This window comes from Coregonus clupeaformis, chromosome 23 (assembly GCF_020615455.1).
Source record: "Coregonus clupeaformis isolate EN_2021a chromosome 23, ASM2061545v1, whole genome shotgun sequence".
NCBI classification, from domain to species: domain Eukaryota; kingdom Metazoa; phylum Chordata; class Actinopteri; order Salmoniformes; family Salmonidae; genus Coregonus; species Coregonus clupeaformis.
The window spans coordinates 10,541,042-10,566,781 of record NC_059214.1 but is presented as its reverse complement, the minus strand read 5'-3'; the positions used below and the strand labels follow the sequence as shown (position 1 = coordinate 10,566,781).

At 41.3% G+C, this 25,740-nt stretch overlaps 1 protein-coding gene and 1 long non-coding RNA gene across 4 annotated transcripts; one reads left to right on the top strand and one right to left on the bottom strand.

Annotated features, from left to right (window-relative positions):
* Positions 1 to 11,057: 11,057 nt before the first annotated feature.
* LOC121576874 (fas apoptotic inhibitory molecule 1-like) lies at positions 11,058 to 17,297 on the bottom strand. 3 transcript variants are annotated; one of them, XM_041890422.2, is made up of 5 exons: positions 17,103 to 17,297; positions 16,698 to 16,847; positions 16,143 to 16,371; positions 13,621 to 13,670; positions 11,058 to 12,544 (listed from the first exon to the last, which is right to left on the bottom strand). In XM_041890422.2, exons 2-5 carry the CDS (start codon positions 16,809 to 16,811, stop codon positions 12,395 to 12,397), a joined length of 543 nt encoding a protein of 180 aa, XP_041746356.2. In that variant the 5' UTR covers positions 16,812 to 16,847; positions 17,103 to 17,297; the 3' UTR covers positions 11,058 to 12,394. The 3 variants fall into 3 exon arrangements, with proteins under 3 accessions (XP_041746356.2, XP_045062462.1, XP_045062461.1); XM_045206527.1 differs by lacking the exon at positions 17,103 to 17,297 and adding an exon at positions 16,954 to 17,095; XM_045206526.1 differs by lacking the exon at positions 17,103 to 17,297 and having other exon boundaries at positions 16,698 to 16,941.
* Positions 17,298 to 22,764: 5,467 nt separating this feature from the next.
* Positions 22,765 to 23,475, top strand: LOC121536214. Its single transcript, XR_005994831.2, has 2 exons — positions 22,765 to 23,066; positions 23,195 to 23,475. It is a non-coding gene; the product is annotated as an uncharacterized LOC121536214 (long non-coding RNA).
* Positions 23,476 to 25,740: the final 2,265 nt, after the last annotated feature.

The window sequence follows — 25,740 nt, the reverse complement described above, 5'->3', positions numbered from 1 at the left end:
ACGGACATGAAACATGCATCTTGCGATGTCCACATTCTCACGCCTTGGTCTGCTCTCACCCTAGATGTTGACATACAGACAGACACTAGGATTATAATCAACACAACTGTTCGTCATAATTCAAGGTCTAATTCAATCACTCTCCTCTATGTGGTGTATGAAACTTGGTCAACATACATATATATTTGTCTTTGCCAGGCAGACCTGGCATATGGTCTGATTCGAGACCATATACAGTGGGGAAAAAAAGTATTTAGTCAGCCACCAATTGTGCAAGTTCTCCCACTTAAAAAGATGAGCGGCCTGTAATTTTCATCATAGGTACACGTCAACTATGACAGACAAAATGAGAAAATGTTTTCCAGAAAATCACATTGTAGGATTTTTAATGAATTTATTTGCAAATTATGGTGGAAAATAAGTATTTGGTCACCTACAAACAAGCAAGATTTCTAGCTCTCACAGACCTGTAACTTCTTCTTTAAGAGGCTCCTCTGTCCTCCACTCGTTACCTGTATTAATGGCACCTGTTTGAACTTGTTATCAGTATAAAAGACACCTGTCCACAACCTCAAACAGTCACACTCCAAACTCCACTATGGCCAAGACCAAAGAGCTAAGGGTTAGGGTTAGGGTCAAAGGACACCAGAAACAAAATTGTAGACCTGCACCAGGCTGGGAAGACTGAATCTGCAATAGGTAAGCAGCTTGGTTTGAAGAAATCAACTGTGGGAGCAATTATTAGGAAATGGAAGACATACAAGACCACTGATAATCTCCCTCGATCTGGGGCTCCACGCAAGATCTCACCCCGTGGGGTCAAAATGATCACAAGAACGGTGAGCAAAAATCCCAGAACCACACGGGGGGACCTAGTGAATGACCTGCAGAGAGCTGGGACCAAAGTAACAAAGCCTACCATCAGTAACACACTACGCCGCCAGGGACTCAAATCCTGCAGTGCCAGACGTGTCCCACTGCTTAAGCCAGTACATGTCCAGGCCCGTCTGAAGTTTGCTAGAGTGCATTTGGATGATCCAGAAGAGGATTGGGAGAATGTCATATGGTCAGAAGAAACCAAAATAGAACTTTTTGGTAAAAACTCAACTCGGCGTGTTTGGAGGACAAAGAATGCTGAGTTGCATCCAAAGAACACCATACCTACTGTGAAGCATGGGGGTGGAAACACCATGCTTTGGGGCTGTTTTTCTGCAAAGGGACCAGGACGACTGATCCGTGTAAAGGAAAGAATGAATGGGGCCATGTATCATGAGATTTTGAGTGAAAACCTCCTTCCATCAGCAAGGGCATTGAAGATGAAACGTGGCTGGGTCTTTCAGCATGACAATGATCCCAAACACACCGCCCGGGCAACGAAGGAGTGGCTTCGTAAGAAGCATTTCAAGGTCCTGGAGTGGCCTAGCCAATCTCCAGATCTCAACCCCATAGAAAATCTTTGGAGGGAGTTGAAAGTCCGTGTTGCCCAGCGACAGCCCCAAAACATCACTGCTCTAGAGGAGATCTGCATGGAGGAATGGGCCAAAATACCAGCAACAGTGTGTGAAAACCTTGTGAAGACTTACAGAAAACGTTTGACCTGTGTCATTGCCAACAAAGGGTATATAACAAAGTATTGAGAAACTTTTGTTATTGACCAAATACTTATTTTCCACCATAATTTGCAAATAAATTCATTAAAAATCCTACAATGTGATTTTCAGGATTTTTTTTCTCATTTTGTCTGTCATAGTTGACGTGTACCTATGATGAAAATTACAGGCCTCTCTCATCTTTTTAAGTGGGAGAACTTGCACAATTGGTGGCTGCCTAAATACTTTTTCCCCCCACTGTATATCATTCACAAGTGATAGGCTAATATTGTCACCCATCACACTATTCTTGATTTAATCTTGTCTTTACATATACTAAATAATATGTGTGAAACTTGTTTTGATTTAGAATGGACCATTATCATGCACCTGTCTCGAAACAGGGGCGTTGAAAAAAATACATGTCATCTATGCACTTAAATAGCGAATGGAGGACGCTTTTCACATTGTGATAAACAACATTCCATAATCCTAATACACTACACATGCCTGCCAGGTAGGCTATACTCCTGTTGTAAAGAGAAGCAATGTGCTTAATATTAGGAAAGTTGAGAAAGCCTATAGAAAGCTGATAGGATCCTCCTCTCACACATGAGCTCATGGGCTCTCATGAAGTGTTTGATTAGATTTTCGTTTACATTTGCACTGATTTCAGAGTGATTCGAGGGACAATAGAGTGCTGAGTACCAGGCAGTTAGCAAGTTTGGTAGGCTACTAATGACTATCAGCAGCATCAGAGCTTGGAGAAGCCTAATTACCGTGACTAAACAGTCACGTGGAATTTCACTGCCGTCATGACTCGTGACCAACATGAATTCCAGTTTTGCTTGTGGGTCAAAATAATTGTCATAACTGATAAAGAAAAATATGACTTGTTGGGGAAGACATTTGCTAGGGTACATAGTGGGGTTACTTTGGATGAAGTATATAAGCAACGCAGGTGTTAGATTTTAAATGCTCATGTTAATTTGTATAAGAAAAGGGATACTGCTGACTCTTCTATGGATGCTGATTTGACCATACATGAGATGCGTTCAGCCTTAATAGGCTGTGGATATACAGCCCCAGGTCATGATCAGTTGTGCTATGTAATGTTTAAGCATCTACCTGATGAGGTCATACATGTTCTCTTGGGATTATTTAATACAATTTGGAGTGAGGGGGTTATACCTTCTGGTTGGAAACGTGCAGTAATATTACCTTTTGTAAAGCCTGGTAAGGATCCTTTATGTGCTGCTAGTTATTGACCAATAGCACTGACCTCTAACTTGTGTAAACTGATGGAAAGATGATAGTCAACAGACTGTCATATTTCCTGGAACATAGAGGTTTATTGAGTCAATGTCAAAGTGGATTCCATAAAAGGATATAGGTCTACTTTGCATGCATTAGTAAAGGTGAACAATATAATATGCCATTTCGCAGATGCTTTTATCCAAAGCGACTTACAGTCATGCGTGCATACATTTTTTTTGTGTATGAAGTTAAAATTACTCTGGTCATGAAAGAAGTAATGGGTACTGTATTTTTGTACATTGAAAAGGCTTATGACACTATGTGGAGAGAACGCCTACTGATTAAGATGGAAAGACTTGGTATTGGTGGGAGATTATATAACTGTGTTTTGGCCTTCTTATTTAATCCTATTTTGTAGTTAAAATAGGATCCATTTTATCTGATGCCTATGGAGTAGACAATGGTATTCCTCAAGGCAGTGCTATCAGTCCAATTTTATTCAATATTATGATTAAAGATGTGTTTTCAAATGTAGTTAGGGGTATTGGGGCTTCCCTATATGCTGATGATGGCACTATTTGGAAGAGGGGAAGGAATGTATCTCGTAATCAAATCTAAAGCTACTGGACAGAATCAAGTATATAGCTTTAAGTATATGTATTGGTGCATCTAAATCAACATCTGTATGTGCCTTACTTGTGGAGGCAGGTGAGATGTCTTTGGATATATGTTGTAAAAAAAGCTTATTGGGGTTAAGTTGAAAGGCTGTGAGGTTGAGCATCCCACTGCTGCTGTTCTATATTACCCCCAACCCCACCCATTCAACATGTCTCCATCCAACCACCCATCTCAACTAGGGTTGTTTGTCAGCTACAAACTTGTAATAGTTTGTAGCTCAAACCATTTAGACACTACAGAAGTTTTTGTAAAAAGACGCGGCCCCGGGCCCCTTCGGGATCCGCCCCTGACTCATAAACACTGCTCTTGCTCTGCCCCCATTAATCACACAGACTAATGGCTGGTACCAACTGATGCAGAAGAAATAGACAAATCCAATGGTATAGAAGTCTGTAGCTCAAAAAACACACAATGTTTAAAAAGGGTTAGAAGTCCAAATCGCGCCAGCGTCGGGGTGGGACTCATTGGGTTAAATCGCATGAAAGCCAGTGACGGCTATGGCAAACGTTTTCTTCAAAAAATAAAATTTTGAAATGGCTAAATAATTGAACAGTGCAGCAAGAGTACTTGCTAATGTGATTCCTGAAATGAGCGTGTTGATGGAATATTACTTGAAATTATACTTTTGTAACATTGTTTGCTAGCGCAGCTGGTTAGCTAATGTTAGCTCTGTCTCATTGACCACCAAATGTTGCTAACTCTAGCTAATTAGCCACTTAATATAACTTGTTTTCTCAAAATATGTTAGTTAAGTTAGCAATGTTATGAATACAACTCCCATCTGCTGTTGACGTAAGGATACAATTTGAGCAATAGCTAGTTACCTCCAAGAGCGATTATATAGCTTTGACTGCATGCTGACAGTAAATTCAGAGCCATTCAGTGACTCATATCATTTTACCAGGTTCCCGTGAGGCAATTGTAATGACAGTCCACCACAACATACCCAAGAGTTTCCTGATTAGCTAGGGGTAGTCTGTGTTTAATTTAATTGTGTATTAGAAACAGTTTGAGATCATTGTGAAGGGATTTTGGAAGTGGTTGAATGGGGAATTGGGTTTCCCGGGAAAATGTTGTTTGAGGTTGAAAACAACGTGTATACAATTAGTTGGTTAGAGAGAGGTCTCAGATATCACTTTCATTTGTATCCCCTGTAGCCCCTGTAGCTTTAGAATCTCTGCAAAATTGATTCCTGTTTCATTCAAGTCTTTGGCCACGTTCGCGTGGGTCAAACAAAAACACCCTAATGATTGGTTGACAAATAGTGCCTCCCACAATGCAGGTGATGGCTGCATGGTGGAGTTGGTGAGAAGCAACTGCAGCGACTTGGTGACTTCATAAAAAATTGCATGACCTTCATCACATGACTTTTGTCAAGTTCATGCAGTCGACATGTAGTCTCAAGTTTGACCTTTTATAATATATCTTACTAACGAATTGACAAACTCCTCGACCACTTATCAGTTACTGGGTCACGGAGAAGAGAGGACGGAGGAGAAAGGACGGAGGACGGTTACTGTCGGGGGAGGTTCTCTTCTGCACTGTTCAAACAATCTAGTAATTGTGGAGGAGGAGTTAAGATGGAGTGTCGCCTTGTTAACGTCCAAAAGTGGAAGTTGCATCACAAGCTCTCTTTCCATTTCCCCTTAAAACCGGAACATGTTCTGGTTGTTGGGGACTACTCCACTGAAAGCTGAATCAATCATAGACATCTATGTTTTACAAGTTTGGACATCACAGTACAGTGGAGCACAGCAGAGTACAGTACATTGCATTACAGTACAGTAGAGTATAGTATAAAGTACAGTACGGTACAATATTGTACAATATAGTAGAGCACAGTAAAGAAAAGTATAGTTCAGTAGAGTACAGTACAGCACAGTAGATTATAGTACAGTATAATGTACTGTACCCTACTTTACTCTAATGTACTGAACTAAACTGTACTGTACTCTACTGTGCTGTACTGTACTGTTCAGACTTTGAAACATAGTCTAGAGTCTAGACCGACCAAATTTGAACTTGTTTGGGGACGGAGCTCTTTAGGATAATGCCCAGCATGTTTTGCAAGTGTTTGTTTTTACATTTACATTTTGGTCATTTGACGTTATCCTTCCAGAGAGACTTAGTCAGTGCATTCAACCTGATTTCAACATCCAGAAAATAGGTATTTTCAAAGTCTGGAAAATAGGTATTTTCAACGTCTGGAAAATACTTATTTTCACTTTTCATTCAGAACCTAAAATGAACCTAATGACAACTTCTGGAAAGGACGTCTAAAAGGTGACATCTTTTCAACATAATTTTGCTTACTGGGTAGTTTTCCAAAATGGCCGCCAACCAGGTCCATTGGTTCTAATGGCTATATCTCCATAAAGAATGGGTACATATGAATTGGTACAATGTGGTCAAAGTAAGAAAAACAGGGGGAAAAACACAAGAATGCAAGCTATACAGGCTCAGTGCCAGTACCATAATTACAGTGTGCAGTGGTACTGGAGTTATTGAGGAAGATATGTGGATGTAAACAAGGGTAAAAGGGACTGTAGCAGGATAAATAATAATGGTAATAATAGTCAATAATAATCAAAATAGCAGCAGCGTATGAGGTGAGTGGGTATGTGTGCATGGGGATGAGTGTGTGTGTGTGTGAGTGTGGTTGTATGTGTGTGGAGTCATTGAGTGTGTGTGTTTGTGTATATATGCGTGTTTGTGCAGGAGTGTCAGTAACTGAGCATAGTCTGTACAGATGGTACAGGGGAGAGGGTGGGCAGCCGTTGTTTAGCTGTTCAGCAGTCTTATTGGTTGGGGAAATAAAATAAAATCACCTTTATAATAAAGTATTTGCAGGCTAACAATAAAATACAATTCCTAATATGATAAGTAGCCTAAGAATAGGACAAGATTCGGTAACAGCAGTCAGTGCAGCCTAAAAAAAACTTTGTTTTAGAGAATTTGGCAGTACGTCCAAACGGCCTCACAACTGCAGACCACGTGTAACCACGCCAGCCCAGGACCGGCTTCTTCACCTGCGGGACTGTCTTAGGCCAGCCACCCAGACAGCAGATGAAACTGTGGGTATGCTCAATCTAAGAATTTCTGCACAAACTGTCAGAAACCGTCTCAGAGAAGCTCATCTGCGTGCTCGTCGTCCTCACCAGGGTCTTGACCTGACTGCAGTTCGGCGTCGTCACCGACTTCAGTGGGCAAATTCTCACCTTCGATGGCCACTTGTATGCTGGAGAAGTGTGCTCTTCATGGAAGAATCCCAGTTTCAACTGTACCGGGCAGATGGCAGACGGTGTGTATGGCGACGTGTGGTTTGTTGATGTTAATGTTGGGAACCGAGTGCCCCATGTTGGCAGTGAGGTTATGGTATGGGCAGGCATAAGCTACGGACAACGAACACAATTGCATTTTATCGATGGCAATTTGAATGCACAGAGATACCGTGACGAGATCCTGAGGCTCATTGTCGTGCCATTCATCCACCGCCATAACCTCATGTTTCAGCATGATAATGCACAGCCCCATGTCGCAAGGATCTGTGCACAATTCCTGGAAGCTGAAAATGTCCCAGGTATTCCATGGCCTACATATTCACCAGGAGATGTGTCACGCTGCATGATGCAAATGGTGGTCACACCAGATACTGACTGGTTTTCTGATCCACACCCCTACCTTTTTTTAAGGTATTTGTGACCAACAGATGCATATATGTATTCACAGTCATATGAAATCCATAGATTAGGGCCTAATGAATTTATTTAAATTGACTGATTTCCTTAAATGAACTGTAACTCAGTAAAATTGTTGCATGTTGTATTTATATTTTTGTATAAATACAGTGGCTTGCGAAAGTATTCACCCCCTTGTCATATTTCCTATTTTGTTGCCTTACAACCTGGAATTAAAATGTTTTTTTGGGGGGGGTTGTATCATTTGATTTACACAACATGCCTACCACTTTGAAGATGCAAAATATTGTTTACTGTGAAACAAACAAGAAATAAGACCCCAAAAAAATAGAATTTGAGCGTGCATAACTATTCCCCCCCCCCCCCCCAAAGTCAATACTTTGTAGAGCCACCTTTTGCAGCAATTACAGCTGCAAGTCTCTTGGGGTATATCTCTATAAGCTTGGCAAATCTAGCCACTGGGATTGTTGGCCATTCTTCAAGGCAAAACTGCTCCAGCTCCTTCAAGTTGGATGGGTGCCGCTGGTGTACAGCAATCTTTAAGTCATACCACAGATTCTCAATTGTATTGAGGTCTGGGCTTTGACTAGGCCATTCCAAGACATTTAAATGTTTCCCATTAAACCACTCGTGTTGCTTTAGCAGTTTGCTTAGGGTCATTGTCCTGCTGGAAGGTGAACCTCCGTCCCAGTCTCAAATCTCTGGAAGACTGAAACAGGTTTCCCTCAAGAATTTCCTTGTATTTAGCGCCATCCATCATTCCTTCAATTCTGACCAGTTTCCCAGTCCCTGCCGATGGAAAAACATCCCCATAGCATGATGCTGCCACCACCATGCTTCACTGTGGGGATGGTGTCCTCGGGGTGATGAGAGGTGTTTGGTTTGCGCCAGACATAGCGTTTTCCTTGATGGCCAAAAAGCTCAATTTTAGTCTCCTCTGACCAGAGTACCTTCTTCCATATGTTTGGGGAGTCTCCCACATGCCTTTTGGCAAACACCAAACGTGTTTGCTTATTTTTTTTCTTTAAGCAATGGCTTTTTTCTGGCCACTCTTCCGTAAAGCCCAGCTCTGTGGAGTGTACGGCTTAAAGTGGTCCTATGGACAGATACTCCAATCTCCGCTGTGGAGCTTTGCAGCTCCTTCAGGGTTATCTTTGGTCTCTTTGTTGCCTCTCTGATTAATGCCCTCCTTGCCTGGTATGTGAGTTTTGGTGGGCGGCCCTCTCTTGGCAGGTTTGTTGTGGTGCCATATTCTTTCAATTTTTAAATAATGGATTTAATGGTGCTCCGTGGGATGTTCAAAGTTTCTGATTTTTTTTATAACCCAACCCTGATCTGTACTTCTCCACAACTTTGTCCCTGACCTGTTTGGAGAGCTCCTTGGTCTTCATGGTGCCGCTTGCTTGGTGGTGCCCTTGCTTAGTGGTGTTGCAGACTCTGGGGCCTTTCAGAACAGGTGTGTGTGTATATATACTGAGATCATGTGACAGATCATGTGACACTTAGATTGCACACAGGTGGACTTTACTTAACTAATTATGTGACTTCTGAAGGGGGTGAATACATATGCACGCACCACTTTTCCGTTATTTATTATTTCGACTATTTTGTGTATGTCCATTACATGAAATCCAAATAAAAATCCATTTAAATTACTTTTTGTAATGCAACAAAATAGGAAAAACACCAAGGGGGATGAATACTTTTTCAGTTTAAATCAGTCAGTGCCACTGACTGGCTACTGACTGGCTAACTAGCTAGCTAGTTGCTATCTGTTAGATAGTTAGCTAACGTCAGCTATCATACTTTTTTCACAAGTATTGTGATAGCAAACAAATGATTTGCTGAATATTTTAAACACATTTTTTGGGGTGATGACATTGCTGTCTTTTAATACCAATATGCATCTCAATATAGTAGTGTCACTGTTCAATAGCATGTTAGTAAGCACAACAGCTAAGGTAGAAAGAATATGACTTGACTTCAAAGTAAAACTTAACTTTTGCAGATGGATACCCTTCCCCTACCTGTGGTGTTGGAAGAGGCTGCATTGGGAAGAGGATGCCTCAACACCATGAAAATAGGTTTGTGGTGCACTCACTCATAACACTTTTTTGAGTGATAAATAAGTGTATCGTCTTCAAGCTTGATAAGGTAAGCAAATGCATGTATTAATGTCATAATGTAGCCAATACATTCATTCTTTGTAACAATTAGATATTTTATTGCTTTAAATTAGCAGCTAGCTCATGATCATGTGTTGTTCCTTCTCTTTTTCTTTCTAGAAACAATCAAATTTCAACAACAAATGTTTTCCATTCTCCCGATTCACAATATAGCGTTTTCATAGTCATGGCACACTTTGTTTAAGAGCTATTGAAGATTGAAATCTGGAAAATAAATAAATAAATAAAACCGCAACAAAAAGTGAATTTTTCTCCATCCTACCCGATTCAGAATATATAATTTTCTTAGTCATGGCATGCTTGGTTCAATAGCTATTGACGAAAGAATACCGAATATCCAATATAAAACTAATTTTAATTTTAATGACAGGCCTTGGTTCCTAACCTTATACCTCTTTACTTGAGGCATCCAGCAGACGGCCCAGAGACCGGCCTGTCATTAAAAATGTCCCGACCAAAAATATAGCCCTTAGCTTTCACTTGACAAATAATGTAATAATGTACAATTTCAAGAGACCTCGCTCTTTTCTGCAATGTCTAATCTAGGTAACTAGGCCTTGGCTATGTGTTCTACCACCCAACAGTTGACTACAGCATATGTGACACAGGTTAGCGAGGTCACACTGATTCTGAAAGTGGTTTTGATATTCTAGACAATAAGGTAAACTTTGAGTGAAATTACATGGATTTAATAAAATAAGTAATGGCTGACAAGTTCAACAAAATATACACATTACAAACATGTTGAAACACCTGACACACCAAGCAAAATATACACTATATATACAAAAGTATGTGGACACCGCTTCAAATTAGTGAATTCGGCTATTTCAGCCACACCCGTTGCTGACAGGTGTATAAAATCGAGCACACAGCCATGCAATCTCCATAGACAAACATTAGCATTAGAATGGCTTTAATGAAGAGCTCAGTGACTTTCAACGTGGCACCATCATAGGATGCCACCTTTCCAACAATTTAATTAGTCAAATTTCTGCCCTACTAGAGCTGCCCCGGTCAACTGTAAGTGCTGTTATTGTGAAGTGGACAACGGCTCAGCCGCAAAGTGGTAGGCCACACAAGCTCACAGAATGGGACCGCCGAGTGCTGAAGTGCGAAGCACGTAAAAATCTTCTGTCCTCCGTTGCAACACTCACTACCGAGTTCCAAACTGCCTCTGGAAGCAACTTCAGCACAATAACTGTTCGTCGGGAGCTTCATGAAATGGGTTTCCATGGCCGTGCACAAAGTGAGGTCCATACAGAAATGGTTTGTCGAGATCGGTGTGGAAGAACTTGACTGGCCTGCACAGAGCCCTGACCTCAACCCCATCGAACACCTTTGGGATGAATTGGAACGCAGACTGCAAGCCAGGCCTAATCGCCCAACATCAGTGCCCGACCTCACTAATGCTCTTGTGGCTGAATGGAAGCAAGTCCTCGCAGCAATGTTCCAACATCTATTGGAAAGCCTTCCCAGAAGAGTGAAGGCTGTTTATAGCAGCAAAGGGGTGACCAACTCCAAATTAATGCCCATGATTCTGGAATGAGATGTCCACATACTTTTGGTCATGTAGTGTACATAATACAAACAATACAGTAACTATACCTGAATACATATAGTGCTCTTTTGACATAAAATAAATAGAATCTGAGGGTAACAGCACAGTTTATTCCGTTCATGTCAGAAACTGGTTAGAATCTAGCAAAATAAGTCCAGTTCCATTGAATTGACCCCAATTCACTCAATCACAGATAAAGGAAAATGGCTGCGTGGACAGGTTTACGTTATACTTTAAGGACAGATGTGTTTTCACGTCAATATCCAATGACAAAGTCTGTGAGAGGAACAACTTGCACCAAGAGTCCGTTTTTCATCTCTCGTGGCCAGACTACATAAACATAAATGGTAGCGTAGATCTGTCAAGATACAACAGGATGCTTGAGATAACGAGCAGCATTAGTTCTGGTGCTTTGGACAAATCGGAATGGGAGGGGACATTTGGCCCATAGACTTGCAAAGAGAGAGGGTGGAGCTCTTCGTTCCGGTTCCGATCCTCGATGTCTATTCCCTTAACACCCAGAACTTAATCGAGCATCTGACCAATTATGCAAGACTATAGTTCTGGGTTAACCCAGATGAGTCGTTTTTAACACGTAACACCTCCAATACAACATCAACATTCTGAATGAACCCCCAGTGTGGTTATCTTTTATCTGCAATTGTTTGAATTTGGGCCAACAAGTTCATATACTATATTCACATACACTTATCCCCTACCAAACTAAACGTATTAATTAGTTGTAAGGGCTGACATCAAAGCATCGTTAACATCAAACATACCATTGATGCTAAATTACCAACTATGCATGGGACACATCTGTTTTATAAATACTCCAGTTATCACAATTCATTTGTTTTAGAATGTTGCAGCCTACACACAAAAGCAAATTACTGGCACATGAATGCATTATAAGCGAGCTGCATGGATCATGGACAGCGTCTGCATCCCAAATGGCACCTTATTCCTTATATAGTGCACTACATTTGACCAGGGCCCATATGGCTACCTCTGGTCAATGGGAATAGGGTGCCATTTGTTTTGTAAATGTACAAGTACAAGGATAATTCCTCATACACAGTGCACTTTCTGGAATATCAACTTAAAAATTAAGAAATGTTTTCCCATTTAGGAGTAGGCTTTTATTGACATGACTACTCCTCTTGACACAACTGTGCATCCTGCCTTTCACCCACTGGTGATAATGTCAGTTTACCAGATAAAATGATAGAAAATACTGTATGTCTGCAGAACTGGAGCCCATGAGATAACCATCTAAGATCGTGGTCATTGTGCAGAGGTACCTCATGGGCTCCAGCTTGACAGTGAAATATCACACAGCACCAATGTTCAGTCTATTATTGTGTCCCTGATTTGCAAAGGCTGTCTTCGCTCCGACAAAGTGCTCAAAACACACACACAAAATCACTCTGTGGTTTCAGCTATCTCTGTGCCGTCCACGAGCAAAGTGTGGATAATGCCATCTCGCCTCTTTCCACTGCTCATGGCCTTAATGCAACAGTCGTGGTCGCTTAGAGTGAAGTGTGTCTCAGTACCGTCTTCCACAAACTCCCCCTGTGAACGAGATAGAGATGAACAGATTCGCATTTATGATCAATAGATTTCAGTAAAGTTTAACGTAATGTAAATATTATACATAAATTAAGAGTGTATGGAGGGATATGGTGGATTTTAAGTGGGCTGAGAGGTTAGGAGTGGTGCATTTCCCTGTTTTATTGCGTCAAATAATGCTAATCATGCACGCTCAAATTTTTTCTTAGAATGCACTCATACATTTTCTAATTGTATCAGGTATTGTTTACAATATTTTGTGTTCAAATAATCTAAGTTATATGTGCCTAATTTGCATTAATTCACTGGGTGTGAATGCATTTATGAATAAATTAACATAAAGGTGTGGAGCAGGCTGCAACCACCAAAGAATTGCTTTGTCTAGGCCTTCCTGCATATACTAGTACTGTCTCGACTGACTCATTAATTACCATTGTTGTCACGTTCTGTTGCATGATTCAACAAGTGTGTCAATAGCAGGATACCCTCGGATTAAAAATCAACACACTTGGCTCTAGATTACACCTATCTATACATACTTTACATTGTTTGCGAGATCAGACATAATATCACTATAATCCAAGAGATCATTTTCGGAAGTTGCGTTCATTTCAGCGCATCTAATTTGTAAACATTTCAACTGTATTAAATTATTACTTTCTTAAATTCCCCAAAAATGAACACCCATCAAAATAAAGGTAGCTTTCTTCTCTTTCTTGTGATGTAAGTGTCGAGATGTGTTAAAATCCACAACAAAGCTTAAACATTCTTATAGATGCAACGGAAAGACGTATTCCATTGAGCCCATTTCAGCCATTACCGGAGTGTGCTTGACAGGACATTACAAATATTTCCGCAGTTGTAACGTTAACGGGAAAAAACTAAAGGCACAAGCAAGAGTATGAAAGAGTCGCAGGATTATAATAAAAGCAATCGATCCAGCAAAATTTAAGTGACAAGTGGATTTTGCACCCCTCAAACAGGAAATAGAAGATTGACAGGTAGGCGGGGCATACGCGTTGCTAGTGTTCATCTTTGTGTTAAGTGATTCTCAGCATGATTGGAGGGAAGATGCTTACCGCTGTCTCCATTTTTTGTCCATTACACCAAATATCCATGGTGTCTTTCTCTGTGGAAAGAGAAAAATAACACATAAGGCAAACATCAATAAAATACTTCAGGATACACAGAAAATGTAAGCAGCACATATTGTACTCCTGATTGATGATGATCACCATGAGAACATGCCTTTACAATAGCTGTGACTTGGCTTCTGCCAAAGTAAAGCATTTTTCTTAGGCTATATATTGAGATAGGCTTTTGACTGATTTCAAAGGAGCGTGAGTCAAAGCTACCAATGGCACTGCAAATCAACCTGGATTTCTCCAGTCTCTTTCAAATGCTCTCCTGCTAACCTTGATAGAGAGAAGATCATTTTGGCATCGTGTTGGTTATGGTAGTACACCTAACTAGATTCATTTACGTGTTTTCCTTCAGTATTATTTTTCACGTTACTATTTAGAGCACATTAAATTAATTAAACTGATAATTTAATGCAGATATGACAGGCTTTCAGTATCCTCAGTGGCTTTTATGGATAGTGTGCATAACACTCCAATTGTTTCTGAGAGCAAGGGTTGTGGACTCGTGGATATCCCCTGCTTGTAAACACAGCAGGGATTTTTCTGTTTACCCTTTTCAGTGTAAACTGAAACAACTAAAACCAGAACTAAAACCAGATATAAAGTATGTAGAAAAGATAATGACCTATATATTTTTTTAAATAATATAATCTTTGAGAACTAACAATCACCAATATAAAAGCTAGACAGTCAGGGAGAATAGGAAATTCCAAAAACAATGAATTTAGCAGTATTGATTTTGTTATTATGTTTGTGCAAAATAACACAGAATTAGCCATGGCAAAATGCATAGAATTGCAGGAAAGTAGCTTTTAAACGACAACATTTTATCTCAGCTGCATGTCAATTTGTAGAATTGCAGGAAATTAGCTTTAAAACTGCAAATGTCTCTCAGCTCCATGGAGAAATGTGTAGAATTGCAGGAAGATTGACTAAAAGTTATAAAAATTATCTACACCGCCAAGATGGGGGCCTCTAAAATTCTCTACAAATCAGCCGTGTCAACAAGCCTACCGCGTCCATTTCCACGGCAACCACCTAAGCCCCCTTTTTTATCTAGAAAAAAACACTGCACAGTTGCTTCTCTCTGTGAATACAGGGACAGGGTTGACAAATACAATCAAGGAACACATACAATTAACTGCCTACCAACATAAGTGGATTCTGAGCTTGTAAAGTGGAGACGTCAAAGAACGTCAATAAGTAAATATTGCTGGCGAAACCTTGACTTTTTGGAGACAGCGTCGCGTTTGTTAGCAAAGAGATTTGCAGTGGCTAATTAATGATAAATACGTGAATTGTTTCACCCAACAGTTAGACAAGATGATTAACCCACCTGAGCCAATTCTTAGAAAAGGTGAGCAGTGGTGGAGGGCAGGTTGGCAAAGTGCCAAATGAAGAAGAAGAAAATGAAGAAGTAGGCCATAGAAATGTGCCCCTGGAGCAGTTTCAGGTGAGAGGTGCCTTGCTCAAGGGTACAACAGCAGGTGATGGCATCTCCAGTTGCCAGCTCTCATCCAGCTCTTGATTTTCCCCTCAGACCCAGGATTGGAACTGGCAACCCTCTGGTTACTGGCCCACCTCTTTAACCTCTAGGCTACCTGTCTTTCCCAGTCTGGAACAGTTACAAGGCCTACTATTTTCCATAAGCCCTAGGATGGTGGTGTGAAATAAAAATAACAGCCTCATCCATGACATAACATCAGTGGAAGATAAGCATTGCTATTCTAAAATAGTCCAGTCAATTCATGTGGTCTTTGTTTTGGTTGCTGGGCACAATAAAAAAAAAACTAGCAAGTTGTTGAGGGGCGTGAGTTGGAAGGGGTGTAGCATAAAGAAATAGGCTAACACTCACCTAACAACACTAGGAGTGAATGTTTTTACAGTCACACCCACTCTGTTCAATAGAGAACCGTCAAAGGTACTATAGCCTAGCTAATGCAATGGTAAATTGTCAGTTCCATATCCTCATAAACTAATAAATGCAACAACCAAGAACCTAACACATGGGTTTGTGACCAGGTCATTGATTTTGTTTAGCACCATTGCCTTTCATTGTGTTACAACAAGTCAGACCTAATGTTACCTTTGGGGCTTATTAAAAACAGGCAAGTGTATTTTGAACCCATCTATTTCACTTTGAAGTTACGGAGTGGCTGAGATAGCCTATCAGAATTCAGACTTCAGTCATTTGATGTGATTTATATTTTATGGGAGGTGCTTTGCAAACACCCACAAAAGACAAACATTGCCACAGCAATCTTTTGCACTTTGTAAATAAATCTCAATGCCTCAATAAAACCTAATGCCATAGTGAGTCGGGCAGACAATGTGCCAATAGAGGCCCCCATCAAAACCTGTTTTCCCTTATAAGAATTTCACTACACCCGCAATAACCCGCAATATGTTTGCAATACAAGCTGGGGAGAGGAAATGGACCAATAGGGCACATATTTTACCCAGGACGACCCTGCAGTCGATGCCGTCCAGATTGAGCAGCCAAGTGCTGGTGACTTTGGAGCGGTTCTCCATGTACGTTTTCAGGCTCTTTCCATTGATCTCCAGTGTGTATTCATAAGCAAAGCCGCTCACTGCATCAATGTTAATGGTCGCTTTGGTGGCCGCGCTTCCCACGTTGAAGGTCTCCTTTCCCACCAGCTTGAACATCCAGTCTCTCCTTACAATTTCCTGGGCAAAGGAAAAAATGCAAGCGGGACAATAATTCAGTGTGACTGTATGTTATTGTCATACTATGATAATATTATACCTACATTCAAAATTCCTACATTTACTTTTTGGACAGTACCCGAGTAGTAATTGTAGGCTAAAACACACACACACACAAATACAATACATAGCAAAGGCATGCATGTCAAATGGTACTCTGAATGCGACTGCCATTGAGGGAGATGAAGAGAAGCTACCACTCCATCTCAAACAGAGAGAGAGAGACGAGTGAGCTTGTCTAATACATAGGGTTAAGTGTAACGTAAACATTATTGATCAAGTTTTACCTTTCCGTCTATGTAGATTACCCTTTTCCCCGTTGTTGTGCCATGTTCAAACTCAATTCTATGGACTCCATCGCTCAGGGCCACTTCCCACACCCCTACCAGGTCGCCCGACATTCTGTCCTCCTCACTGGCCCGCTTTGGCCACCAACTCTAGAATTATGAAACAACAAGATTAACTAAACTTTTCAGAGGGGTCACAACATAACGTTAGCATGGTGCCAGATCGAAATAAATCTATTAGAAACACCTAGCTGACCTTAGCTAGATCACGTCAACGGCAGATTAACGTTACTGTTAGCTACATATTAGTTATTTAATTAAGGAGCCTGCTTGGTAGCTAGTTAGCTAACGTAGCTAGCTAATCATGACACTGATTGCCAAAGCTAGCTAACGTTAGTTGCTTACCTTTCAGTACTTAGCTAGCTACGTTACGGGAACGGTTAACTAGCTAGCAAGCTTGCTCCTGTAAAAATATAACAATAGCTTAGCTAGTTAGCTATCTATATCCACACGTAAAGTGCTTGTTTGTTGCTAGCACATTCACAGTTTGCTTCAGTCCAGCGTCAGAACAACCAAAATGGATACGTTACTATGGAAACCAAGCCACGTGACAGGCTAGGAAGAGAAGGAACTGCCATATGCGTCATAATAGCACGGAAGGAAAGCCGCACTGGGAGCCCAATTTAAAATGCAGTCATATGTAGGCTACTGTCTGCATAAAATGGCCCGTTTCCAAGTGTGGAAATGTACGTCAGAATATGTTTAATGATAAGTACAAACTCAGTATTGCGAAGTCATGATAAAAACAGAGCTTGACCAGTCGGCCTATAACCTAGTTAATACATTTTTTAATGCCTTAAGAATTATAGACTAAGGTTAATGGAGTCTATATTCATACAATCATCAATTAAAGATCCAATATCAAATCTAACTTCAAATCAAACTTTATTTGATGTGCATTTCAAAATCAAATCAAATGTTATTGGTCACACAAGTATGAAAATGTATGCACTCACTAACTGTAAGTTGCTCTGGATAAGAGTGTCTGCTAAATGACTAAAATGTAAATGTAAGTGTAGACTTTATCGTGAAATGCTTATAATAATAATATGCCATTTAGCAGATGCTTTTATCCAAAGCGACTAAGTCATGTGCGCATACATTTTTACGTATGGGTGGACCCGGGGATCGAACCCACTACCCTGGCGTTACAAGCGCCATGCTCTACCAATTGAGCTACAGAGGACCACGCTTACTTATGAGCCCTTTTCTGTCATTGCAGTTTAACATTTTTTTGGCAAATAGATAAAATAGTAACACAATAAAATAATAATGAAATAACAATAACGAAGCTATATATATATATACACAAGGAGTACCAGTACCGTGTCAGTGTACTGGGGTACGAGGTAGTTGGGGTGATTGATTTAACTACTATGTGCATGTAGGTAGGTGTGAAAAGCAGAAAGTATGTGTAGCCATTCGATGAACTGTTCAGCAGTCTTATGGCTTTGGGGTAGAAGCTGTTCAGAAGCCTTTTGGTCCCAGTCTTGGCACTCCAGTACCGCTTGCCGTGCTGTAGCAGAGAGAACCGACTGACTTGGGTGGCTGGTGTCTGACCATTTTTAGGGCCTTCCTCTGACACCGCCTGGTGTATAGGTCCTGGATGACAGGGTGCTCGGCCCCAGCAATGTACTGGGTCATACACACTACCCTCTGTAGTGTCTTGCGGTCGGATGCCGAGCAGTTGCCCTACCAAGCGGTAATGCAGCCAGTCAGGATAATCTCAATAGTGCAGCTGTAGAACATTTTTCTTTTCAGCCTCCTGAGGGGGAAGAGGCGTTGTCAAGCTCTCTTCACGAGTGTGTTGGTGTGTTTGGACCATGATAGGTCCTTAGTGTTGTGGACACCGAGGAACTTGAAGCTCTCAACGGTCTCCACTACAGCCCCGTCGATGTGAATGGGGGTGTGCTCGGCCCTAAAATAGCAACACATTTATAACAATAAAATGTAAAACAATCATGCCAATAAGAGATCAAATGTTATCAAAGAACATAACACAAAGGAGTCATTGATTAGCCAAGCTAAAAAGGCTGGTTGACAAATGTTTTTTTTTACACTTCAAGCTGTTTCATAGTACAATGCAAAGTTCCATATAAAAAAACGGATAATAAAATGTATAAAAAGTAAGTGCAACAACTCCGTAGGTGGAGGAGTGTGTCACCTGTGGTAGTGCAAAACCAAGAGACAGACAATTTAGTTCTCAAAAAGGGGATTCATTAACTCAAAATGGTTCACAGGTACCTTGGGGAATCTTCATGTCCCAAAGGCTTGTTCTTACTCAAATAAAGAAAAATACTCAAAATCAACAACTGGCCCTTTATGGCAGTAACTGAATGTAAACTGAAATCACTGGGGAATATATTATTTTACCCCAGGGCAGAGAGAGCGTCAAACCTTAGTCATTGGGGTGCTGGCTGGTTCTATATTTGCGACAGCTTCTGCGTGTCCTCCTCACAACTCTCTTCCTCTCTATTCCCCCTCCCCCCCCTACTATGGATCCAGCTACCTGCCAAAAGGTTGAAAGTACATATCGTAAGAAAAGCCATGCGTGAAACATGAAATGTAAAAAAATAATCTGAAAACTATGTTATGACTATGAATTAACATTTCTTACTTTACGTCTCCCTTTACTCGGTTACAGAGATTTGTTATACGTACAAAATTTTGTCAGTAATGTGGCACCTGCAAAGGACATGAACCGAACGTAGCTAGTCAATCAAGCAACTCTAGCCCAGACGTTAGAGTTGCTTTGCAGCTTCCGGTTTCATTTCCAAAATAAAAGTCTAGAGCTTGTTTTAGAACTGCATTCAATAACGACGTTATACCAGTAGATGACCTGGTATAGGCTTGGGCTTTCAACAAATGACTTGTGTGAGAATGACAAAGACACAGAAGGGTCTTGTCTAGAATAAGCGCCTGAGCTGCAAAATAGAAAGTGCATCTGATTTAAGCTAAGCCTATTCCACTATCTAATATGCCATGCTGTTGTGTTATTTAATAGCCACATAATTGCATAATTTATTTTTATAGCCGCATGGGGCTATTGTGGTGATCATGCAACCTTTTGAATCACACTTTTTAGAGTATTTGGGAGCACTGACTGTAGGCCTTATATTAGGCTGTTTTATTAATGAATTCCACTCTGTATGTAAGCTTGTTATAGCCATTTGCGTTGCACATCACCATCACGCAGAGGCTATATCCATTTAAATAAATGAGATAAAACAAAATATTGATTAAGTCTTGGCTATAACCTGTCCTGAGCGAAATGTGGCCAAGTGGTCCCAAATGGTCAAGACTATATATAGCCTATTCTTATTGCCAGATCTGTTTTCCTTATCAACCACTGCACTTGCTTCTTCAATTATTTTGTTTAACATTTATTTAGAGGCCTGTGAGCTAGGGTCTCTTTTTAAGTGGAGCCCCTATAGTAAAAACAGTTATAACGGAAGGCGAGGGGAAAAAAACTCTAGACCACCTTTACTCAACACACAGAGACGCGTACAAAGCTCTCCCTCGCCCTCCAATTGGCAAATCTGACCATAACTCTATCCTCCTGATTCCTGCTTATAAGCAAAATCTAAAGCAGGAAGCACCAGTGACATGGTCAATAAAGAAGTGGTCAGATGACGCAGATGCTAAACTACAGGACTGTTTTGCTAGCACAGACTGGAATATGTTCCCGGGATTCTACCGATGGCATTGAGGAGTACACAACTTTAGTCACTGGCTTCATCAATAAGTGCATTGACGATGTCGTCCCCACAGTAACCGTACGTACATACCCGAACCAGAAGCCATGGATTACAGGCAACATCCGCAATGAGCTAAAGGGTAGAGCTGCCGCTTTCAGCGGAACTCTAACCAGGACGCTTATAAGAAATCCTGCTATGCCCTCCGATTAACCATCAAACAGGCAAAGCGTCAATACAGGACTAAGATTGAATCGTACTACACCGGCTCCAGTGCTTGTCGGATGTGGCAGGGCTTGCAAACTATTACAGATTACAAAGGGAAGCACAGCCGCGAGCTGCCCAGTGACACAAGCCTACCAGACGAGCTAAATTACTTTGAGGCAAGCAACACTGAAGCATGCATGAGAGCATCAGCTTTCCGGACGACTGTGTGATCACGCTCTCCGTAGCCGATGTGAGTAAGACCTTTAAACAGATCAACATTCACAAGGCCGCAGGGCCAGACTGATTACCAGGACGTGTACTCCGAGCATGCCCTGACCAACTGGCAAGTGTCTTCACTGACATTCTCAACCTGTCCCTGACTGAGTCTGTAATACCAACATGTTTCAAGCAGACCACCATAGTCCCTGTGCCCAAGAGCACTAAGGTAACCTGTCTAAATGACTACAGACCCATAGCACTCACATCTGTAGCCATGCATAGCTTTGAAAGGCTGGTCATGGCTCACATCAACACCATTATCCCAGAAACCCTAGACCCACTCCAATTTGCATACCGCCCCAACAGATCCACAGATGATGCGATCTGTATTGCACTCCACACTGCCCTTTCCCACCTGGACAAAAGGAAAACTTACGTGAGAATGCTATTCATTGACTACAGCTCAGTGTTCAACACCATAGTGCCTTCAAAGCTCATCACTAAGCTAAGGACCCTGGTACTAAACACCTCCCTCTGCAACTGGATCCTGGACTTCCTGACGGGCCGCCCCCAGGTGGTAAGGGTAGGTAACAAATCTGCCACGCTGATCCTCAACACGGGGCCCCTCAGGGGTGCGTGTTCAGTCCGCTCCTGTACTCCCTGTTTACCCATGGCCAGGCTCGACTAAGTTTGCAGACGACACAACAGTGGTAGGCCTGATCACCGACAACGATGAGACAGCCTATAGGGAGGTCAGAGACCTGTCCGTGTGGTGCAAGGATAACAACCTCTCCCTCAACGTGTTCAAGACAAAGGAGATGATTGTGGACTACAGGAAAAAGAAGAGGACCGAGCACGCCCCCATTCTCATTGACGGGGATGTAGTGGAGCAGGTTGAGAGCTTCAAGTTCCTTGGTGTCCTCATCACCAACAAACTATCATGGTCCAAACACACCAAGACAGTCGTGAAGAGGGCACGACAAAGCCTATTCCCTCTCAGGAGACTGAAAAGATTTGGCGTGGGTCCCCAGATCCTCATAAAATTATACAGCTGCACCATCGAGAGCATCCTGACTGGTTGCATCACCACCTGGTATGGCAACTGCTCGGCCTCCAACTGCAAGGCACTACAGAGGGTAGTGTGTACGGCCCAATACATCACTGGGGCCAAGCTTCCTGCCATCCAGGACCTCTATGCCAGGCGGTGTCAGAGGAAGGCCCTAAAAAAGACTCCAGCCACCCTAGTCATAGACTGTTCTCTCTGCTACCGTACCGGAGCGCCAAGTCTATGTCCAAAAGGCGTCTTAGCACCTTCTACCCCCAAGCTATAAGACTGCTGAACAGCTAATCAAATGGCTACCCGGACTATTTGCATTGTTCCCCCCCACCCCCTCTTTTACGCTGCTGCTACTCTCTGTTTATTATCTATGCATAGTCACTTTAACTCTACCTACATGTACATATTACCTCAATTACCTCGACTAACCTGTGCCCCCGCACATTGACTCTGTACCGGTACCCCCTGTATATAGCCTTGCAAATGTTATTTAACTGCTGCTCTTTTATTATTATTATTATTTACACTTATCTTTTTTTTTACTTAACACTTATTTTTCTTAAAAACTGCATTGTTGGTTAAGGGCTTGTAAATAAGCTATTCACTGTAAGATCTACACCTGTTGTATTCAGCGCATGTGACAAATAAAATGTGATTTGATTTGAGGGTGTGTTAAGTGGTGGTGTCCCGTCCTTTCAGGTTGTTGGCCTGAGGTAGGACTAAATAGATTTAAATAGTGGAGTAGGGTGGTGTTATTTTATTTTCATTTTTTTGTGTGGTGTTAGATGGTATTTTAAAAAAAGTTAAAAAATTCAAGCAAAGTATAAGGGAGTTATACTCCAGTCTAGTAGGTGGCGTTAATGCAACATTTATTGGATGCCAACCGCCGTTAAACCTAATCGAAGAAGAAGTAGTGATCGGGGCTTGGAGATGAGCGGAGAATGTCTCGCCATGGGGATTGGTCCCCTATGCAAGTGTCCATGTCGTGTGTGTTTTCTGTGATTGCAGTGTCTGTGGGACGAGAAATCTTACTGGCGAATTCGAGTGAGGAAGTGGGCGGCTGCGCTGACAACAAACTGGGGCTGTGGAGCTGAGTGGTTATCCGAGAGCAGAGGACCGAGACAGGCATTGGTACAATGTACATTTAGGAGCTTTAGCTCCGCCAAGTAAGGGACGTTATTCTTCCTGTGTTCCCCTAATACTACTCTTTCTCTCTCTGGGCTGTTTTGCCACGCCACTATTGTCTTTCTCTCGTTTAGCACCGGAAGCGGGGTCATCGGTGACGTCGCCAAGCAGAGTCTCAGACCGGGTGCGTTCCAGGACAGGGAGCTATGCGGATCTGGATATCGCCATACAAAGACGTTAATTTTATTTTGTGGGGATATGGTTGTCGTCGTGCCCTAGACATCCTAACCTACCTGAGCGGAGGCTCTTATGTTGATACAGTCCGGGAAATCATGTAGTCTGCTGTGGGAGGTTGGGAAACTGGGTCAGATCCATGTTAACCCATGAATTTGAAATAAAACTTACCTTGAGCATACTTACCTGTCCTGGTCTTCTGTGTTGGTTGTGTACTGGAGAACATTAAATCCTGTGTTTGGTGGAGTGAAAAGGGGTTCACACTAAACTGTGACATCTCCACCCCTTCATCTACACTGATTGAAGTGGCTTTAACAGGTCACATCAATAAGGGATCATAGCATTCATCTGGTCAGTCTGTCATGGAAAGAGCAGAGCCCAGATTCACAAAACCTTAAGAATAAATGTATTTTAAATGCCATTTTTTCCTTAACTGTAGTAGCTATTCCTCAAAGGTTGTTGGAAATGTTATTGCGCTATTTCTTATGTTTATCCTTAAGCAAAAAGTTAAGAAATAATTAGATTATTTAAAATAAAGTTAATTCCAAGATGGCTAAACCATTGTCTTAAACTCAGGGCAGTGAGAGAATAAGCTCATGAAAGCAATTTAACATGTTTAATTCACTCACAAACTTCATCTGAAAGTTTCAGTATTGATTTATTTTAAACCAAAGAACATGTTTTGGAACAGTAATCTCAGTAGGAAATATGCCAACATGATTGCCATTGCTAGCTACATAGCTAGCTAAATCGGTTGCCTAGCAACTAACGTCTTAAGAATCATAAAAATATATTTGAGAAGTTCCTAGGAAAATCATTCAATCTTAAGAAATTGTTGAGGAAATGCACTTACGAACTAGTGAACTTGTTTTTTTTTCATAAGAGGTGTTTTGTGAATCTGGGCCCAGGTGTTCCTAATGTTTTGTACACTCAGTGTTGGCCTAAATGTACACTTAGTTGGCCTAAATGTTGTCTGCATTAAGAAGTTCATAGGAGCATATATTGCTTTGTTCAACACAGGTGCACCTGCAGGTGTTTGTAAATAAAGATATGTTGCTTTCATCACATGGACCCCCAAAATATGTATAATTTCATGTGTCCCGCGAGATGAAGACTTCATCACCAAGGCTGTGGACAAAATATGCCAAATCTGGGCCAAGCATATCTACAACAAGCTGGTTTGCACAGCCCACTACATACACAAGGTACAATCTTTATTATTTTCCCCTAACCCTACCACCCCTCCCCTAATTGGAGTTAACTAATGAACAACAACACTTAGGCTTCTACTTCCAGCTTATACATACATTTTACAGACACAGTATATTTTACATTAGTTCTCTTTTTTATTTATTTTTTAACTACCCTCAACCCCTCCCAACTATCTCTGAAAACCATCCAGTTTTGATTTCTAATTGCCATATATTTTTCAACTGTGATGTGATGTTTCATAAAAGTTCTGAACCTTTCTATTCTCCGTTTCTACAGACTGTAAATTAAAGAGAAACATTTTTGCTAAGAGTATTATAATATTATTGATCGCTTGACTATGACATTTCAAATTACCCAGCAGTGCTATTTGTAGAGTTAGCTCCAGGTAAATGTTGCAATTCTTCAGCCATTCCTGAACCTGCGACCAAAAACAAGCTAAATAAGGGTACTACCAAAACAAGTGATCTAATGATTTTGTCTCTAAGCAGCAAAATCTGCAGAGCTGGAATGGTTGTACAGTGTATTCAGAAAGTATTCAGACCCCTTGAATTTTTCCACATTATGTTATGTTACAGCCTTATTCTAAAATTGATTAAATTGATTTTTCTCATCAAACACACAATACCACAAAAAAAATGTTGTTTGCAAATGTATTATTTAAAGAAAACGGATATCACATTTACATAAGTATCAGAACCTTTACTCAGTACTTTGTTGAAGCACCTTTGGCAGCGATTACAGCCTTGAATCTTCTTTGGTATGACACTAGAAGCTTGGCACACCTGTATTTGGGGAGTTTCTCCCATTCTTCTCTGCAGATCCTCTCAAGCTCTGTCAGGTTGGATGGGGAGCGTCGCTGCACAGCTATTTTCAGGTCTCTCCAGAGATGTTAGATCGGGTTCATTCCAGGCTCTGGCTGGGCCACACAAGGACATTCAAAGACTTGTCCAGAAGCCACTTCTGCGTTGTCTTGGCTGTGTACTTAGGGTTGTTGTCCTGTTGGAAGGTAAACCGTCGCCCCAGTCTGAAGTCCTGAGCACTCTGGAGCATGTTTTCATCAAGGATCTCTCTGTACTTTGCTCTGTTCATCTTTCCCTTCATCCTGACAGACGTGACATTTGGCATTCAATCTTGGTTTCATCAGACCAGAGAATCTTATTTCTCATGGTCTGAGAGTCCTTTAGGTGCCTTTTGGCAAACTCCAAGCAGGCTGTCATGTTCCTTTTACTGAGGA